At 39.7% G+C, this 20,479-nt stretch overlaps 1 protein-coding gene across 1 annotated transcript; it reads left to right on the forward strand.

The window, feature by feature from the left end:
- Window positions 1–1,193: 1,193 nt before the first annotated feature.
- Window positions 1,194–4,227, forward strand: LOC111394361 (amino acid permease 3-like). The gene is made up of 7 exons (XM_023020132.1): window positions 1,194–1,320; window positions 1,976–2,087; window positions 2,236–2,460; window positions 2,563–2,656; window positions 2,756–2,970; window positions 3,106–3,245; window positions 3,346–4,227. Exons 2-7 carry the CDS (start codon window positions 1,976–1,978, stop codon window positions 3,997–3,999), a joined length of 1,440 nt encoding a protein of 479 aa, XP_022875900.1. The 5' UTR covers window positions 1,194–1,320; the 3' UTR covers window positions 4,000–4,227.
- The last annotated feature ends 16,252 nt before the right edge of the window (window positions 4,228–20,479 follow it).

Raw genomic sequence — 20,479 nt, forward strand, 5'->3', positions numbered from 1 at the left:
TAAGTTGAATTTTTCAAAATGATACTTCCAAGAATTGAGGTTGTAAGAAAGTTAAAGTCTTTATTACTGTTTTAATTATCATATATAGTAAATCTATACAACTTAGTTTAATAAAGTGGAGTAATAATGACGGTTTTGATATTTGTACACCGAGCCACACAGTTCTATATACAGCCCCCTTAAAATAGGGGTCCACATCCAATAAAAAAAATCATAAGCCCTTCTATTGTGAGGGGCTATACGCCGAACTGTGTAACAAAACCCTAATAATGAATGTTTATTGACTCGTCTTAACAAAGTGCAATCAAATATTTAAAGTGAAAATTTTGTTTTCTTGCCAAGTATATATGTCAAAAGGGAATTTGGTCACTAACATTATTGTATTAATTTAATATTTGCTCTTAGCCACCACCCACCGCCAAAAGAATTTATTGGGCAAAAATCATTATTTTCACAAAGTGCATTTTGATTATCAGTTTCGATCATTTAACTCCAACTGAATCTGAGTGGTGAAAAATAATTTGTATAGTCCACCTTATTTTCGAACACTCAAGTGCATGTCCTAAAACTTGTTTTTTTTTTTTTAATGAATCTTTTGCCTTCAGCTTTCGTCGACCTCATTTTAGTCCTAGCTCGAAGTGGCCTTTGTACATATACATCAAAAGTTACATAATGCACAATTGATATTATGTAATTGTTGTAACCCTTGATGTAATATTTGATATACAAATAGAATAATCCGCCCGAGATTGACTCTCCACAATGTTTGAATATGTATTAGAGATTTATTATAACTCGAAAAGAGTTTTGCGGTACACGAGAATGCAATAATATAAAGAGGTATATGCGCACTTGAACAAGAGGAATAATAAGAGAAGACACCAAATGAACTTTCAAAGATACGTTTCAAAAGAAGTAATTATCCTTGTCTGGTAACCTTTAATCCTCAGTCTTTGGGAACCAGAAAATGAGAATAGGATACCGAGTCTCCCTCTCTAAATGCCAATTATTTGTTCTAAAAAAAAGTGACTTAATTGACTAATAATTGATAGGTTTTGATACTTACTATAATTTAGGGAATTAATTATGGATAATGGAACCCTATTCTGTTCTGATAAAAGGATGGACCAGAAGCCATGGAAGTGCTACTTAACAGAGACTGATTGAAAATTTTAATTTGTAACTCACTTTTTTAACATATATATAATGCTAGGAATTGATCAAAGAATGGAACACAACACTCTATTTCCTTTCTGTCTACATATCCTTAGTGAAGTTTCCACTTTGATCAAAGGAGGAGAGAGAGACTAAAGAGTGAGAGTAAGAAACTTTGAATCCCCTTTTCTTTTGTCGTTTTTCTTAACATTTTTCACTTTCCTTTAGCATTTTGAAATTACTTAATTACAACCGGGCGTTTAGTGTATTTTAAAAAAAAATTGTTACTGTTATTTCTATGTTTTCATCGTTGAAATTTGGACATTAAATATAAACACGTCCTTGCTTACGTGAACGTAACACTGTCAAATGGCGAATGACCATAGCATTGACCTAACGACGAGAAGGTAGATAGGTAGGGAAGTAGGGTGGTGTATTTTTTGCATATCGAATTGATAAGTGGAGCCAATATCTCTATGATCTACACGCTTTAAAGTAGTGGGAACGTTTGACACAACGTATAGGTTCTGTTTGGTATACAGCACCATGTAAGACAATGAGCAAGATTTTAACTTTTTTATTTTTATTTTTTATTTTTTTATTTTTAATGTAATGGACGTCCCATTAATTGTGACTTGACCAAATATACTTGCATGCCTTTTCTAATATGTTTCTCTCCTTATATATAGCCTGCCATGGCTTCTTACAAAGTGCACATTCGTCCCACTGAATCTGAAGAGCATTAACCTTTTCCTTCTGCTCATCAGATTATATAATTTCATCTAATTTTTTCGTTTTTTCTTAATTTGTTTGAATCAAGATGAGTGCAGACAAGAGCCATAACCACCACCAAATCTTTGATGTCTCCATCAACGTACATCCTCAGATTGGTTCCAAGTGTTTTGACGATGATGACCGCCTCAAACGAACCGGTATTTTTCTTTACTTACTCCTGTTAAGAAATATGAATTGAACGTGCATGTTTGGTATTCGATACTAGACAAAGACTTGATGGTATAAAAGAATAAAGATTTATCTTTGTTTTTGACTGAATTTTCTCGTATCATATTTTTCTGATAGGAACTGTTTGGACCGCAAGCGCTCACATAATAACTGCTGTAATTGGTTCTGGAGTTCTGTCTTTGGCTTGGGCTACTGCACAGCTTGGATGGATAGCTGGTCCAACTGTGATGCTCTTATTCTCATTTGTAACATACTACACTTCTACTCTGCTGGCAGCATGTTACCGGTCCGATATCGGGCAAAGAAATTACACTTATATGGATGCTGTCCGAGCCAACCTCGGTAAAAAAATTTCGTATACTTGAACTTTAGGTTAAAAAAGGATTCATATAGCCGACCCCATCATTATCGGGAATATGACACTTTTTTTTTCCGGAATTTCAGGAGGATTCCAGGTTAAAGTTTGTGGAGCAATTCAGTACTTGAATCTTTTCGGAGTGGCTATTGGTTACACGATTGCGGCGTCTATAAGTATGATGTAAGTATGAATGTGAAAGTACTATACGTACATCTTTTAGTGCATGTTTGATACTCGACAATATAATAAATAAGATTTTTCTTAAAAAAATTTTAACAGGGCAGTTGAAAGGTCTAATTGTTTCCATTCAAAAGGAGACAGCAGTCCTTGTGGAGTTTCAAGCAATCCTTATATGATTGCATTTGGTGTTATGGAAATAATTTTCTCCCAAATCCCAGACTTTGATCAAATATGGTGGCTTTCTATTGTTGCTGCAGTCATGTCCTTTACTTACTCGACCATTGGTTTAGGCCTCGGAATTGCAAAAGTTGCAGGTAAGGAAAGAACCCCAGCTGGCTTAAAAGTTTTTCCTCGTTTATATGGCACGTTTGATATGCTGATTCAGACAGAGTTAAAGAAGAAATCTTGTTCGTTTTTCCATAAATGTCTCGATTCTTTGTTTTGTGCAGAAACTGGGAAAATTAGGGGAAGTTTAACTGGAATAAGCATAGGCACAGTGACTGAAATGGACAAGATATGGAGAAGTTTTCAAGCACTTGGAGCCATAGCTTTTGCTTATTCTTACTCCCTTATCCTTATTGAAATTCAGGTACTTTTTTAGCCCTTTTTTCACCTCTATCAGTTAAAATCTTGTCTATTTTTACGTCCTATATGGATTGATCTTGATTCGATTCGATCATATAAAACAGGATACAATAAAATCCCCACCATCAGAATACAAGACAATGAAAAAGGCCACTCGATTGAGTGTAGCAGTAACAACAATTTTCTATATGTTCTGTGGCTGTTTTGGCTATGCAGCATTTGGAGACCTTTCCCCTGGAAATCTCCTTACTGGTTTCGGCTTCTACAATCCCTACTGGCTACTCGATATAGCCAACGCCGCCATAGTCATCCACCTTATAGGTGCATACCAAGTCTACTGCCAACCACTTTTCGCCTTTGTCGAAAAAACATCAGAAGAATGGTTCCCACATAGCACATTCATCACAAAGGAAATCGACGTCACTATCCCGGGATACAGCCCTTATAAACTCAACCTTTTTCGACTAGTTTGGAGGACGATTTTTGTGCTCTTAACCACTCTAATCTCCATGCTGATGCCATTTTTCAATGACATCGTGGGGATTCTAGGTGCCTTCGGGTTTTGGCCTTTAACAGTATACTTCCCTGTGGAAATGTACATTGTACAAAAGAAGATAGAAAAATGGAGCACAAAATGGATATGCCTACAAATATTAAGTGTTACTTGCCTTGTTATCTCCCTTGCAGCTGCTGTTGGTTCCTTCGCCGGCGTCGCTTCTGATCTCAAAGCTTACAAGCCTTTCAAGACTAGTTATTGATTTGGTTCATCTCAGGATTGTAAAATCAAGAAATTTATGAAAATTAGGTTTTCATTCTTGTTCATGTTCATGTTCATAAAAGGCACAAAAGGGTTACTTGTGCCTTTGTTTTTAATTCATGAGTGTAAGTGTAATCTCAAATGAATATCACTGTAACCATAGGGAAAGAAAAGAGGCAAGTATATGTAAGTATATTGTTATCTGGAATCAAAAATCTTATTTTCCCAATTGTGCAAGTTTGCCAATCTCTATTAGGCTAAGATGTTAGACGAGGTGATCAATTCGAAATGGTATGAAATTTTTTACTGCCTCTCATTTATGAATCCCATTTAATTCTTTTTATCTTGGAATAGCTATAACTTATAAATAAAGTGATTATTTAAACTTAATACACATCTACTTCTTGACCAGTTACCAAGGTGACAATGTCTTATAAAAAGCATGTATTTAAGACTTCCCCCCTTATAATTGGCAGATTTTGGGCCTAGTAATGTCAACTCTTAATCTCTTCTGGTTTCTCAAGATGGAATTCAGTAGAAAATTTGCTACCCTTATAGTAGGATGGTCATTGAAAGTTGACGTGGGGGTCGTTAGTCTTGCATTTTCTTCTTTCTGTTAAGATTTGGGGTTCCATCTTGAAAGGTCAACCTTGTTAAAAAGAGTAGTCAAATCCTTTATAAGTTAGTCTATATTTTCATCTTTAATCGATGTAAAATTTTATCCCTTAACATGCTCCCGCAAGATACTGGCTCGTTTTGTGCAGACCAATCTTGAAATTCGTATGCTCATTTATTGAGTTTTAATCGGATCAAATTACTCGTTGGGGTTTAATAGGTTCTGATACTATGTTAAAACTTGGGGTTCCATCTTAAAAAATCAATTTTATTAAGAATGGTAGTTTAAGACTTTATAGGTTAGTCTATATTTTTATTTTTATTCGATGTGGGATTATATCCCTTAACTTCGGATTCCATTTTAAAATATCAACCTTGTTAAGAGGAGTAGCTCAAAACCTTATAAATTGATATATGTTTTAATCTTTATTTGATGTGGGATTATATCTCTTAACATGCTCCCGCAAGATGATGACTTGTTTGAGCAGACCAATCTTGAAATTCATATGCTCATTTATTGAGTCTTAATCGGATCGAATCGCTCATTGAAGCTAATTGGGCTCTGATACCATATTAAGATTTGGGGTTCCATCTTAAAATGTCAACCTTATTAAGTGGAGTAGTCCAAAATCTTATAAGTTAATATATATTTTCATTGTTATTCGATGTGAAATTTTTATCCCTAAACACTGCCTGTATTATGAAGACCTGGCTTTACGCCCCTTCAAAATATCCTATAGTTTCTTATTCATTCTCGATAAGCTGGGAAGAGTCTGGAAAAATTCCCTCATTCTAGTGGTTTTATAAACGGGTACCTTCATAAAGACATAAACACCATTGAAAGTGCCCTATTTTTTATTTTTTTCTCCCTGACTGACCACTTAGGATAGACAACATGACTATCAATTTCCTGTCCAATCGATACGGTGGAATCAATAAATTAGTAACACCTCTACTCGTACGCAAATCATAGTACACAGGTATTATTAAAAAAAGGTTGAATCCAATCATGAGGGTCTCCACCGTCCCGCTTCTAGAACATCGCAAGGGAGGTAAATCATCGAATATGTTCCAATAGGCGAGAGAACAAGAGTTTACCCGTACACCAGGTATTATTTTTCGGAAGGATGCTAGGAATGAACCACTTTCTTGAACCAAGAAAGTCAGCCTTTCGTGCCCTCCAGGGCACATCCGAGTTGGTGGATCAATCACTTTGGCGGGCGCCAAACCTCAGCGTAGAGAGTTCGATTCCCAGGGGGAACATGTGGCCAATTAAATTGGTATGGAGCAATCACTGTGGCGGAGGGCTCTCTTGGGGCTAGGAGTTAAAATCGGATGGGAACCTGTGATCCAATGAGGACACATCCTGCGGTTTACCTCCTCGAGTCAATGTGGGGCCGGAGGCTCGAGGTCCAAGATTTAGTCCGACGAAACTGGGACACTTGGGTTATCAAAAAAAAAAAAAAAAAAGTCAGCCTTTGGCATCTATTGCCTCCACCACCCACCACCCATTACAATGATGGATGGAGAAAGAGAAGTATACAATCTCAAAAGACTAGTGGAATCAACGGGGGTGACTATCACCATCATCAATAAAAAGGATAAATCTTTTTCTATAAAAGAATCTTTTTTAGGACAAAATATGTTCTTGAAGTTATGGGTGGCCATGATTAAGAGTTTAATGGTGGAAGAATTTAAAATTCTCAATTATTTGATTCTTGGTTGAATTTCAAATTTGGAAGATAAGTTGAATTTTAATTTTTTACTAATCTTTTTATATATGAAAGTTGATGACCTCGTACATCATCTTTGAGTAGCTACGAGTAGTGACTAGAGTCGTGTTTTAATAAAGGCTGGTTATATATTTGACATATTTGATCTTAATCATGACAACATGTTTTGAAATTGATCATCTTTATAAAAATAAATGTGCACTTTCACATCTTCACAAAACTCTGGAAGCCAAAATCCATTTATTGAGTTGTAGAAAAATCTTTAAATTTTCTAACTCTTAAGCAATACGTCTTTAAAATTATATATGATATTAATACGGGTTTGTAGAAACTAGGTTGCTGAATTTTGTGAAGCCCAATTATTTGGGGTGGTACTAGTGAATTCGAGATTAATCCTAACGGAAGTTCAACGGAAACTAAACGTTAGAAACGATCACTGAACCATTGTGTTCCTTTACTTTAATTTTATTTTTCGTTCGTGATTTTTACTTTTAAACGTTGAGTCACAAAGCTTGAGTAAAATCTAGGACCAACAAGGTTTAATTTAGTTGTCACGTAGTATTAAAATATAATTTTTTGTACTCGATAAAATTTGAAAAACTCCCTATTTTTATAATTTCCTTGATTCTTATGAATATCCTAAAATATGGTCGTAGTGATCAATACATGATATGCAATCAAATTAAAAAAGTTGATGATCAAACCGAGTCTAAATTCAAAGTTTTGATACTCACACTATGATTATTATGTACACGTGGTAGTAGTGGCGGCGCCGCCGTGACCGGTTGTCTAAATTCAAAGTTTTGATACTCACACTATATCTAAATCTATTTATTCTTTTTAATGATAACCATTACCAAATCTGCAATCATGTATCAACTTGTTTAGAGGAAATTGGCTCGTTCAATTTGCTTGTTTGAGTTTGATAACACTGATATCATATTAAATCGTAAAAATTCCATTTTAAAACGTCGAACTTATAATATTTAATTGATATGAGAATCACCATTAATAATCAACACTATGTCTATCCCATTATGAATATTTTTAATTAGGATTGTTGAACATCGAAAACTTATTATACCCAAACATATTTTTCGCGACAATGTTTATTACTTTGAGTAAAAGATATATCAAAATTAATATAACTTCGAACCCACCCTATAAGCTTTTTTATATCACGTTATTTGATTCATCGTTGAATCTACTAAAAAGATAATGAATAAATTAACAAATTTAATTTGTATTTAATAACATGAAAATGTGTTATGCTGTAAATTATAGAGGATGGGATAAATTTAACGGAAAATTGCAGCATTGATCCCAAACCTTTGAGTTTTTTGTAGATATCACCTTACCTTCAGTTTGTACCACTAGTGGTCCTGCACCTTTGAAAAATTAGCACATGGAGTTCAATGAATGGATTCCATTGACCGTTAGTTGACTAAGAAAATTTGTTTCGACCAAATTTAAAGAGGCAAATGGTAAATTCCTCTTTATTACACATAAAATAAAAAAAGATAAAAATTAACAGGAAGATGAACTGTTTCATCTTCCTCAACCCCTCGTACCCCCACCATTCCCAAACCCCCATCCCCCAACATTACCCGCTAAATCAAAATAAAATCAATCTGTCCCCGCCGCCGCCTTCTTCCACAACTACCATCACTCGCCGCCGCAACATCTTCTTTACTTCATCAAAGATTCTAACTTTGCAATCTCGGCATCTAGATTTGATTCAAGTAAGATTTTCATGTCAAGCAAGCATTCATACCACACATCATAGTGCACTCTCCCATTTCATAATCCACGGGCAAACGCTCCCAAAAAAATCCGATTTTTTTCTCCACTTTGATTTCATTTCAAATCTCAATCATTTTCACCAAACCACTGTAATTATTCATTTTCTTGATGAGTTTTTATTTATGAGCCTTGATTTGTTGTTTGTCTTGGATTATAATTGATCTGGGAGCAGTAGCGGATCCCTGATTAGAGGCCAGCTAGGGCGATCATTAACCTTTGACCATTGACTGTCGGCAGTCAACGATTGTATTAGTAAGGTCTGTTTTACTAAATTATTTCTAAGGAGTTTACGAATTTCTTGCCTAATCCAATTTCATGCTTTACTGCCTAATATTAAATACTTTAGAAATAGAATATTAAAAATATCATTTCCAGGATATGCAATTTTAAAATCATACTAAAATACCATAGAAATTCACCTTGTGAAATCTAGCTAGTCTACTCCTTGTGCCATTTCTTGACATGAGATAATCCAACTAATATTTATTTCTGCAGTTTATTTTCTCATTAAACAAGCATAATATCTTTAGTTAGGGCTCTTGTGGCTTCTGCTCAGGAGAATTCCCAAGAATAAATAAACATGATTATTGGCATTTTACATTGAGAACACGAGATTTAAAGCTCAATTGCCCTTGAAATTGCATTGTATAAGAAAGTGCAAGTTACTTTATCAAGTTTCAAATGTTGATCTCTCCAGGCTGCCTTGAGGTGGAAATTCCATTATGAATTAGGCCAAATAAAAATGACACACCCTACAAAATCCAACAAATTTAATACACGAAACAATCCAAAGTCATTGAGGGTAATAGTTATCTTCAACAGTGTAAACAATATTTTATATTATTATAGATAACAAACCTTAACTTACACTATAAACAATTGATCAAAAGAATAATAAGATAATTCACAAATTCCTCAATTTATCATTCATCACAAATATCACAAATTCACATAGTAATTTGCATGCTAAATTCATCTCCAAGCCATTTGAAACCCCTGATTTTGTGTTCTTCTCAGCATCTGCTAAATGCTTAACTTTTTTCCCTAATTTTATGATAAATTCAATTAAATAATTTAGTCAATCTCAAGCCTTGTCAATTGTTCAAATTGGACAAAACCCTACAATCTTTGATTGTAGCCCTAAACATAATTTTCCAACTATCATTTTCAAATTTTCAACAAAATCTACTTCCCTAAACTTGAAATGGTGATAACTCGTTCATCTCAACTAAAGCATCCCATATAAAAAGTCACATAGTAATTTGTAAGAAATACTTGCTATCAGTGGTGACGTGTGTTTGTCAGACCTGCAGCTACAAGAGTGGGAGATAGCGGGAGTCGGGAGGAGAGGTAGAATATAGGGTTTGGAATTGGGCGTTTGGCATCTATGGTTGTGAAATCAGAAATGTCACGCAATGCCTATATTTTGTTGATTGGGAAAAATTCATAATTCAGGTGTATTGTTTACACTAATTCACAAACCATGTACAAAATTTAAAATTCAAGATTCGGGTATTTGTATAATTAATTGAAAATATTTATTAATTAAATATAATAAAATCACAGTTACACGATTAATGATCACATATTTATTTACTGGTCACATATCATCGAATTAATTGATCGCAGTTTATTTCGAGATCACAAATAAAAAATTTACAAGTCACGAATTATTTCAAGGTCAAATTGCTTGGTCACAGATTATTAAATTTTTATGTCACACTGAATAGTTGGTCAAAGAAGATTAAACGGTTGGTCACATACTCCAATTTCTTGGTTACAAACAATCAAATCATCTGTGGCCACCATCACCACCTATGTCCACCACCCATCTCACAGCATTAATCTCCAGCACCACCACAAAAATCAGCACATATACCACCACCTTCACCACCTGCATCAATGACCATCACCATCACCACCACCACTATCCACATTGCACTTACTACCAACACCACCACCACCACCACTACAGTCACGGCCAAGATCTGAAAATACAATAAACAAACCCCCAATATCATTACCTACTAATTGGAAAAAGAAAGAGATAACACCCAAAAAGCCCGAAACCCCCTTCTAACATAGGCTCCAGCCTTGGTTTCGAACCTGCAAGTGTCGCCAACCCCTTCCAACACTGGCTCCAATAAGCCGTCCCACCACCACCGCACCCAAACTCCGACACTATAGTAGCCTTTACCCACAGAAAACATACCCACGATAGCCTTAATCTACAACTTGCAACTCGGTGCTACCATCAATCGATTGAATTGCGTAGTGCCACCACACCACACGACGAGCGGCAACAATTGTCGGATTAGTACAGTGGTAAAGAGAAAATGGATGGAGGCAGAGCTTACAACGGGGAGAGAGAGCCAGAGAGAGAGATGAAATGAATTAGGGTTTTAATACAAAGGGACCTGAATTATGAATGATAAAGCTTCAACCCTGATTTTTGAATTGTCATCTTTAAACACCTAGATTTATGTAATTTCCACTTGCTGATTTGTCCCAATTGAATTCATTTAATGGGCCATTATTTTTAAAACAAAAAAGCCCATCTAAATAAAAGCCCAGAGTGTAAAAAAAAAAAGAGTCCAACAATTCATTTTACCCATTTTTCATTCTTCCCTGTCTTTACGGCGTTAACTCCGGAACTTCAATTTTTTTCTGTGCGACTGTACCAATAAATTCCGATGGAGCCAGCACATATAGCCACGCCACCTCGCTAGGTGCTAGCTTCGTCACTGTCTGAGAGTGAAGATGGTTTGGGAAGTGGTGGCAATGGTGGGCACAGCAACGTGGCAATGGGGCTGTGGACGTCACCATCGACTTCTTTGGCATGGCGTGGGTGTAGCAAAACCTATTTTAGTCAATCTGCATCCATCCTTGTTTCAAGAACAACCTCAAAAAGAAGAATAATGCTATTTGTAAACACTGGTATACACTCTCCTTACAAGAGGGGTCCACGTCCAATAAAAAAAGCGTCAGCTTCCTTTTGTGAAGAAAGTGTACACTGGAGTATACGTATAGCAAAGTACCAAAAAGAATAACAAGGAAACAAATTTAAAACACACCCAACTTGCACTACTCCATTCCCTTCCCCATCGATTCCACCAGAAGAAAAAGGGAAGATGAATCTGTTTATTTTCCTTTTACTTTTTGTTTTGTTTTAATTATCTTAAGTAGAATAATGAGGAATTTATCATTTTGTCCTCTTTAAATTTGATCAAAATACATTTTCTTGGTCAACTAACGGTCAAATGCAGAAATCTCATCCATTTGGACTCCAGGTGCAAATTTTTCAAAGGTTGGGAATTGATTATGGTACAAATTGAAGGTTAAGGTAAAGTTTATCAAAAACTCAAAGGTTTGGGACCACTACTACAATTTTCCCTAAATTAACCTTTCTTAATAATATCATAAGACATATATATAGAGTGGGCATTATTCATGCATTTACATTTTTCATTATAATTTCATTAAGGATTTATGGTTGTATTAAAGTACATTATCCTACTAAAATTACTATAAAATATGCATCTTTACTTTGTTTTCCAAACAGAGGGGGGGGGGGAGCTTAGCGATTTCATGCTATTTCTCAAATACAATTTTGTTCCTATGATTTAAAAAATTGCCTCTCGAGATAAAATATTTTTTGTTCTAAAGGACTTGTATTGTTATCTCAAAGGAATTGACAAATTGAACTTTCTAATTTAATTTTAAATTGGAAATAAGAAACGCAGAATTATGGAAGAGAGAACATCGAGAACGAAAGTGGCAAGATGATATGGACGAGACTATTAGCCTCGCGAATTGGATCCTCCACGTAGCCAACGGATAGCTACTCCACGTAATCCTCCCTATGCACAACAAGCACACGACCGGAACCAGGGAGGGTGCTGACGACCTCATACACTCTGACGGTCAAGTCAGTATTGGGTGATCGGAGCAGTGCTCGAGTTATGCAAGAGAGTGGGAAGGATAATATATATTTTTTAGTGTGGAGAGCTAAGTTGTAAGAGCTTCATTACATTTGTCTCTTGTTAAACCTTGGGTATTTATAGATGTAGAACACCGTTGGATGTGGAATACATGTATGAATCTGACGGTGTGAGACATCCGCTAATAGGCATCAATAAGTCGTGTCTAGAGTGGACAGGCAATTAGTTCTTCTGAGTTGAGTTGACATAAAGTTGATACATCACATCAACTAGACCTATGGAGACGTCACATCAATTAATCATTGAAGGCAGAGAGGATCATAACAGATATCTTTCTAAAAGTGGCGGCTGAGGGATCTGTTAGGGGAGCACCCCGGAGTGCTCAACGCTTTGGAATAAAGGGGCACTTTGGTTGCTTCAGTGGATCTACTCTTCGCCTCACAGAGCATCATGCTAGAGGTCGTCAGGAGTTGGCATCACTTCGGACTTCGGACGGACACGTGTCCACTCTCCCGAAGCAGTTTAGTTAGAGGTGCAACAATGGTCCCCCCCAAGTTTGAGCATGGATATTCATATCATGGGTGGACTTGTCTTCCTAATCGTGTATGCCGACCTCAGGGTAGGTACTCGGATTTTGATGAAGTGCTAATTTGAAAGGGTGAAGTACGCAGATGTGCCGAATACCTGTTGGCTGAGGCAAAGGGATAACCGAGGCGATGTGGGTAGGGCGTCCTCTCGGTTGGTCGTTCGTTGTTTTGTGATGAGCCTTTAGTGTTCCATCGAGTCGTATGAGTTGTGATTTTGCTGGAGAAGGAGCTCATCTACCGTCGATGCGCTAACCCAAATGGGCGACGCGTTAGGAGGTGGTGGAGCTTTGTAATGTTTAGGAGGGAACGCAACAACCGAGGTGATCACCCACAGGGGACTCCACATTAGGTACGTTTGAGCTTTATAAAGCTAGGTGAAGAGTTCATCTTCCACCGATGCGCTGACCCAGATGGGACGACGCGTTGGAAGATGGCTAAAGCTTTGCAAAGCTTAGGAGGAAACGCAGCAATTGAGGTGTTGACCCACAGGGGACTCCACGTCAGATGCGTCTGAGCTTTGTAAAATTGGTTGAAGAGCTTATCTTCAACGGATACGCTGACCCAGATGGGACGACGCGTTGGGAGATGGCTAAAGCTTTGCAAAACTTAGGAGGGAACGCAGCAACCGAGGTAATGACCCACAGGGGACTCCGCGTCAAGTACGTTAAAGCTCTGGAAAGCTGAGGAGTGCTTCATCCGAGGTGAATTAGGATGGATTATCTCTGATCTGAAGCGTCTTATTATGACGTTAATCGATGTGACAGTTACGCGTATTTTCAAGGCGACAGTTGAATGTGCTGCTTATTCCCATAAAAAGGGCTGCTACGGCTACTTATTGTTGACCGTTGTTGTTGTTCGAGGTGACGCGTTTTATGTGTACGTGAGGGGCACGATCAAATCTTGGGCGTTGATCAAATTTGATGTTTTATTTCAACGTCCAGATTTGTGATGAGATGAACAGTCTAGATTGACATCGTTTGAATTCAACGGTGGGATCGTCTGAGGTCTCCTATAAAAGGAGAACTTAGTGCCATATGAACATTTTCACCTTTGTAAACTCTGAATCTCTATTGCTCTCAAGTTTCTTGGTGATTTTCGATGAGTTTTGAGTTTCTTTGTGATCTTTGGTGACTTTGAGGAGTTGGTTTTGAGCTTTCCAGTCGATTTTCGTAAGTATTCTCTAGTTTTTTCAAAAATTTTCTGAAAAAATATCGCCTCTGAAGGTTGTGGGTCGTCTAGGTGGGAGTTGGACATAGTGAGGGTCGACCAGCCAGTATTGCCGACCTCCTCAAAATTATTCGAGACAATATTAGAAGGAGAAAACATTTGGGGACGAACTGATAGTCCAGTAGACACTTCCATACACTGGGAGACATCTGACTACCCTTCTAAATTGAAGTCTTCTGACCTTGAGAGGCTTAGGAATGAGTATAGGATCTGAGACAACGTGGACCTGATTTTACCAGAGCTAGACGAACAAGCATGTAACCCTAGGCCGGGATGTGTGGCCATTAGTAAGGCCATTCTAAGGACGGGACTTAGGTTACCCATCCATCCATTCTTTAGGTATGTCTTGAGGTTGTATGGTTTAGCTCCAACCTAGTTAAACCCAAATTCTTGGAGCCAAATGGTCGAGTCGTGGATGCTTTGGAAGGAAGCGTCTTATGGGGCGGAGATGCCTTTCCTTGTTTTTCGAACCCTTTACATTCCTAAGGTAGCAGTGGGGGTGATTGGGTAGAGGATGGTATTATCTGACCTCATGGGGGTTCCCACACTCCATTCGTGCTCGATTTGTCTAGCTCCATCAAGGATTGGAAAAGCTCGTGGTGCTGGGCTTCCGGGAGATGGGATACAATGGAGAGAGGCTCTTTGGCGCCTCTTATGGTCCCCACCAAGTATTCAACACTCAGTGAGTACTGGAGATTTTTTTGTTTATCTTAATCACTTCAGTTCGATTGCTAACCTTGTTATTTTTGTAGACGTCCTTCTTCGGTGCGAGATATCCACCGAGGAGTTTGATAGGACTTGCATCATGTACTAGCTTCCCTCAAAGAGGAGGTCGTACCACAAATTGATCAGGAAGAACATTCACTTCGTTGAACACGAATTGATGGCTTCGCAAGGTAGTTTACCCGAACCATTTGTGTTATACTACTTTTAAAGGTCGCAACGCTAATTTTCCTTTATTGATGCAGATGACTTTAACAAGAAGAGGCCCCTGAAGCTAGATTTTAAAACAATCTAACGGATGATGGCCGAAGCAAGGCCCTTGAAGACCTCCTCGTTAGCCTATACAAAATAGACGGAGGACCTGGTGGCTGCGAGCAAGAAGCTCCAGCCAATGGTCAGCGAGTAGGAGGAGGAGGATCCTGGGGCCTCCCTGTTGAGGAAGGGTAAGAAGGTCGTCAGGCCGTCAGTAAAGGCGCCTTCAGTGGCCAGGCCTACCCCATCACCAAAAAATAATCTCCACTGGGATCGCGATAAGGGAGAAAGTGGTTCCTCCACCCCAGGCATCTGCTGCTGCTCCAATTCTGGCCATTCCAATAGCACAAGTGTTGGGTCAGCAGAAGAGGAAGAGGAAGAGGGCGAGGTAGAAGATGGAGATGGACTTTCTCGGTACGAGTGATGAGGAGCCAGTTAAGGAGGTGTTAGAGGCTCTGCCTCCAGAGACTGCTACAGTGGTACTAGTCCATAGCAGGTATTAGACTGAGGCGTGGAAGGATCACACGGCCTCGTGTACTACGGAGGATTTGGTTGCGGCGAACAGTGCTTGCCTTGCTTGAGCCCTCAGCACTAGTATACAGCTAGAGGGTTTGGTGAAAGACCTTCGAGCCAAGAACATGGATCTGGGTCAGCGGCTGGAGGCAAACCTTATGTATGGGGAGGCTATCCAAACTATTGAGGTGAAGGCTTCAAAGGCAGAGTGTCAGCGGACTGACACAGAGGCCCAGTTGAGGAAAGCCACTGCTGACGTGGAAGGGCTGAAGAATGAGCTCTACGAAGCGGAGTGCCAGGTGGCAGCTCTTACTAGGTGACTTGATCACGCCAGTGAGCACCATTGTTTGGCAACAGAGGCTTTGGAGGCCTCGAATAAGGAGAAGGCTGAGCTAAGGCAGTGGACAGAGGCCCAAGTTGAGGAGATCGGCTCCCTCAAAGAGGATGTAAAGGTGGCAGGGGAGTCAGATGTGCAGCACTTCATTGATCACTTCGAGGAGCACACCTTTTATGACACTTTTGCTAACTTTTGCCTCATGAAACGCCCAGGCAATGCTAGAATGCCTAAGGGAGGTTCACCCAACACTGGACATATCTGCCCTAGAAGCGAAATTCGATGGACCGACTGGAGGCTGGCCAGACATTGCTACGGAGGAGCCTGTCGAGGCTCCCCAGACGGTCGAAGCAACCCTAGAGAAGGAGCCAGTAATGCATGTGGATTAGGATCTTAAATGTAATGGCTCCGGCCCATTTTGTAATCCATTCTATGTTAATGAAATTTAAATTTTTCCAAGTGTTGTTGCTTCTACTCCTTACTTTTACGTTGAACTGTTTGTATCTTGATAAGTAACGAACACAGGTAAATATTAAGCATCACTTACCAACAATAACTAGTCAATGACAGAAGAATTGACCCATAAATAATACTGATTAACTGATGCACCAATTGAATAATCCACAGAACATAATGGGGAATTACGGTGTCATACATTATCTTTCACTAAGGCATTATCAACACTTTAGGAATGTTACAATAGACTAGGCAATGGAGATTGGATCAGAACATACCCATCACTGATAGTACTTCCTCAAGTGTTCAATGTTCTACTGACGGAGTAGCACTTTCCCTGCCATGTCTTTAATTTCATAAGTACTGGGTCAGGATTCCTTACGGATGCGATAAGGACCTTTCCAGTTCGATCCGAACACTCCGGACCCAGTTGGCTTCAATGATTGGAAGACCCTTCTGAGAACGAGGTCCCCCAGACAAAGAGTTCGGTTTCTGGCCTTGGAGTTGTAATTGCGGGTCATCGTTCTTTAATACTTAGCCAATTTTATTTAAGAGAAATATCTCCTTTCTTCAAAGAGGTGGAGTTCATACACTCGAGTTTCATCGTTGCCGATCTCATTGAAATGTATCCGACGATAAGAAGGGATTCCCACCTCGACAGGATTCATGGCCTCTGATTCTTAGGTCATGGAGAAGGGTGTTTCACCTATTACAGTTCGGCTAGTTGTTTGAATGGCCTAGAGGACATGGGGAAGTTCATCGAACCATACCCCTTTCGAGGCGTCAAGCTTCCTTTTCAGGTTATGCTTGATAGTTTTGTTCACTACCTCAACCTGGCCGTTTGCTTAGGGGTGATGAGGTGTTGAGAAGTCCTTCCTTATACTGAGTTTGTCACACAAGTCTCGCATCTTTTTATTGTCGAATGACTTTCGTTATCAGGCACTAAGGAGTAGGGAATGCCGAACCTACAAATGATGTTTTTTCAGAAGAACTTTGTGTTATTCGCTTCAGTGATTTTTTCTATAGGTACTGCTTCAACTCACTTGGTGAAGTAGTCAATGGCAACAATGAAAAAGTAGCTCTTCCTCTTCCTTTTGGGAGCGGGACAATAAAGTCGATATCCCATTTGGCGTACGGCCTTGGGTTGGTGACCATAGAGAGGCTCTGAGGAGGCTGTCTTTGAATGTTTGAGAAGCATTAGCACTTGTCACATTTTTGAACAAACTGGCAAGAGTCCCTTTTCAGTGTCGGCCAAAAGTAGCCTTGTCGAAGTACTTTGTGTGCCAGAGTCGTTCCTCCGAAGTGGTTATCACATACTCCCTCATGGATTTTCCTGAATATATACATGGCTTCTTCCCCTCCAACACATCGGAGAAGCGGCGAGGCGAAGCCCCTTTTGTAGAGCACACTATCCTGGAAAATAAAGTGAGCAGCCCTCATTCTCAATTTCTTCGTCTCGTTTTTCAAGGCTAAAAGTGATTGATCTTTGAGGTAGGTTATGATGGGTTGCATCCAAAGTGGGGAGACTTCAGTCCGTAGTACCTCTTCACCTCCAGAGATAGAGGGCTTTGGTAGGCGATCAATTGGGACAATTTTTAGCAACTCCGAATCCCCGCTGCTAGCCAAGCTGGACAGAGCATTAGCCTGTGTATTTTCGAGGCGTGGGACTTGAACTAGTTCGAATCTCTCGAAGTGAGGGATTAGGTTTAGAACCAATTTCAAATAAGCAGCCATACCACTATCTTTGACTGCAAACTTTCCGTTTACCTGACTTACCACAAGCTGCGAGTCGCTACTTGTTAGGAGCCTTTTGACTTGCATTTTTTTACTAGTCTAAGACCTTCTAGGAGGGCCTCATATTTCGCATCTTTGTTCGAGGCTTTAAAGCTGAACCTAACTGCACAGTTTAGCTTATGACCCTCTGGGCTTTCCAAAACAATTCCTGCTCCGGATCCAATTTTTCCTGACAGTCCATCTACAAATAGGTTCCATGTTGGGGGCTTGGCTGGTTCTATTGTCACCTCCATTTCTGGGGTTTTGGCAAACTCAGCCATCTGCGAGGGCTTGGCCCTTGATGCCGTTTCGGGTTTGGAACAGTAGGTTGAACTCGCTGAGCTTGATTGCCCATTTTAGCAAACGGCCTGAAGCATCTGTTCTCTGCAATACTTGTTTCAAGGGGTAGTTTGTGAGAACTTCAATCGAATGGGCCTGAAAGTACGATCTCAATTTCCTTGATGCTATAACAAGGGAGAGTGGAAGTTTTTCCATATTTGGGTAGTGCGTCTCTGCTGGGAGTAGTGTCTTGCTAATATGGTACACTGGCAATTGACACGTGTTTTCCTCTCTGAAAAGGACTGCGCTGACAGCCTCGTCTGAGACCGCCAAGTACAACAGTAATTGTTCTCATGGTTCAGGTTTGGATAGTAGGGGTGCCTCTCCTAAGTGCTTATTCAGCGCTTGGAAGGCTTCCTCGCACTCATCCGTCCATTAGAACTTCTTTCCTTTCATCAAGATTTTGAAGAAGGGGAGGTTGTCAGTGGCCTTGGAGATGAAGCGGCTGAATGATGCTATCCGGCCGTTGAGGCTTTGGACCTCCTTTAGCTTCTAAGGTGACCTCATTTCCAGTAAGGTCTTTATTTTTTCCGAATTCGCCTCGATTCCTCTTTGGTTCACAATATACCCTAGAAATTGGCCCGAAGCTACCCCCGAAGGTGCAATTGAGAGGGTTCAATTTCATTTTATATTTTCTAGGAATCTAAAGGGTTTGGTCGAGTTGACTTACGTGTTCTTTTGCCTGGAGGCTTTTAACTAGCATGTCGTTCATGTAGACTTCTATAGTTTTGCCAATAAGCTCAGCAAACATCATATTAACCAGCCTTTGATATGTAGCTCTGACATTTTTCAATTCGAAGGGCATCACCTTATAACAATACAATCCTCTCTGTCTGTGATGAATGATGTGAATTTCTCATCAGGTCGGAACATGGATATCTAGTTGTATCCTGAGTATGCATCCATAAAGCTCAAGAGCTCATGTCCAGCAGTGGAGTCCACTAGTTGGTCTATCCTTGGAAGGGGGAAGCTATCCCTAGGACATGCTTTGTTCAAATTTGTGAAGTCTAAGCAAACCCTCCATTTTTTCGCTAGGTTTCTTCACGAGGATCAGGTTGGATATCCACTTAGGATAGATGGCTTCTCTGATGAAACCGCTGAGGCTTAGTTTGTGGACCTCTTCTTTGAGTGCTTCATATCGATCTGAGTTAAGGGCTCGCCTTTTCTGTCGATGTGGGACGTATGAGAAGTTGATGTTAAGATGGTGGCAACTGATCTTTGGGTCTATTCCCACCATGTCTTCGTGCTTGTAGGCGAAGACATCCAAGTTCCTTTCAGAAAGTTCATCATTTTTTCTTTCACTTCGGGGGATAATGCTTTCTCTATCCGCAAGACCTGGGTTGGGTCTTCAGGGTTGGTGGGAAAAGTTTACAGTTCTTCCATTGGGGTCACATTTGGTTCGGACTCGATAATTCGAGGGTCCAACTCATCAAGAAGGTGCCCTTCTTCAGGGGCCTCTATCATATCAACGTCTTCCTCCGATTCGGAGGTATGTCCTTGTTCAGGGACGTCGAGCATTTCTACGTTCATGTCTGCGTCATTGGAGACCTTCGTTATAATGACATTAACAATGCGAGGGTTGAATTTTCCCAGAGAGTTGAGGTAACATGCCCTTGAACCCATTTGGTCACCTCGAACTGTAGCAATCTCATGCTCAGTTGGGAACTTCATACACAAGTAATGGATAGATGTAACTACCCAAAGATCTTTCAAGGCAGTTGGCCCAATACTCCATGGTAAGCTGATCTATGGTCCACCACCAAGAACTCCATGAAGTGGTGGGCCACTAGGGGGGCTAACCCCGTCTCGACAAATAGAGTAATTCACCCTCGTGGGATAATGCTGTCGTCGGTGAATCCAAATACTGAGTCAGTCATGGGGATTAACCCATATTCAATCTGTATTTTATCAAAGGTGGATCCAAACAATATATTCACTGAGCTGCCATTGTCGACGAGCATGCGCTTGAGTCCGTTTCAAGCCAGTACGGCTCTTAACACTAACACATCACAATGGGGGTGGTGAACTCCTTGTGCATCTTCTTGAAAGAAAGTGATCGGGGCCATCCTGCTGGCCTCTTGGGTCTGATTGACAATGTAAGTAATCATTGGTGGATCATTTGCTTCCCTTAAATAGTTTCTCTGGGCATTCCTAGTGTTGCCCTCGATGTGAGGTCCTCCAATGA

The sequence above is a fragment of the Olea europaea genome, chromosome 5 (genome assembly GCF_002742605.1).
Source record: "Olea europaea var. sylvestris chromosome 5, O_europaea_v1, whole genome shotgun sequence".
Taxonomy (NCBI): Eukaryota; Viridiplantae; Streptophyta; class Magnoliopsida; order Lamiales; family Oleaceae; genus Olea; species Olea europaea.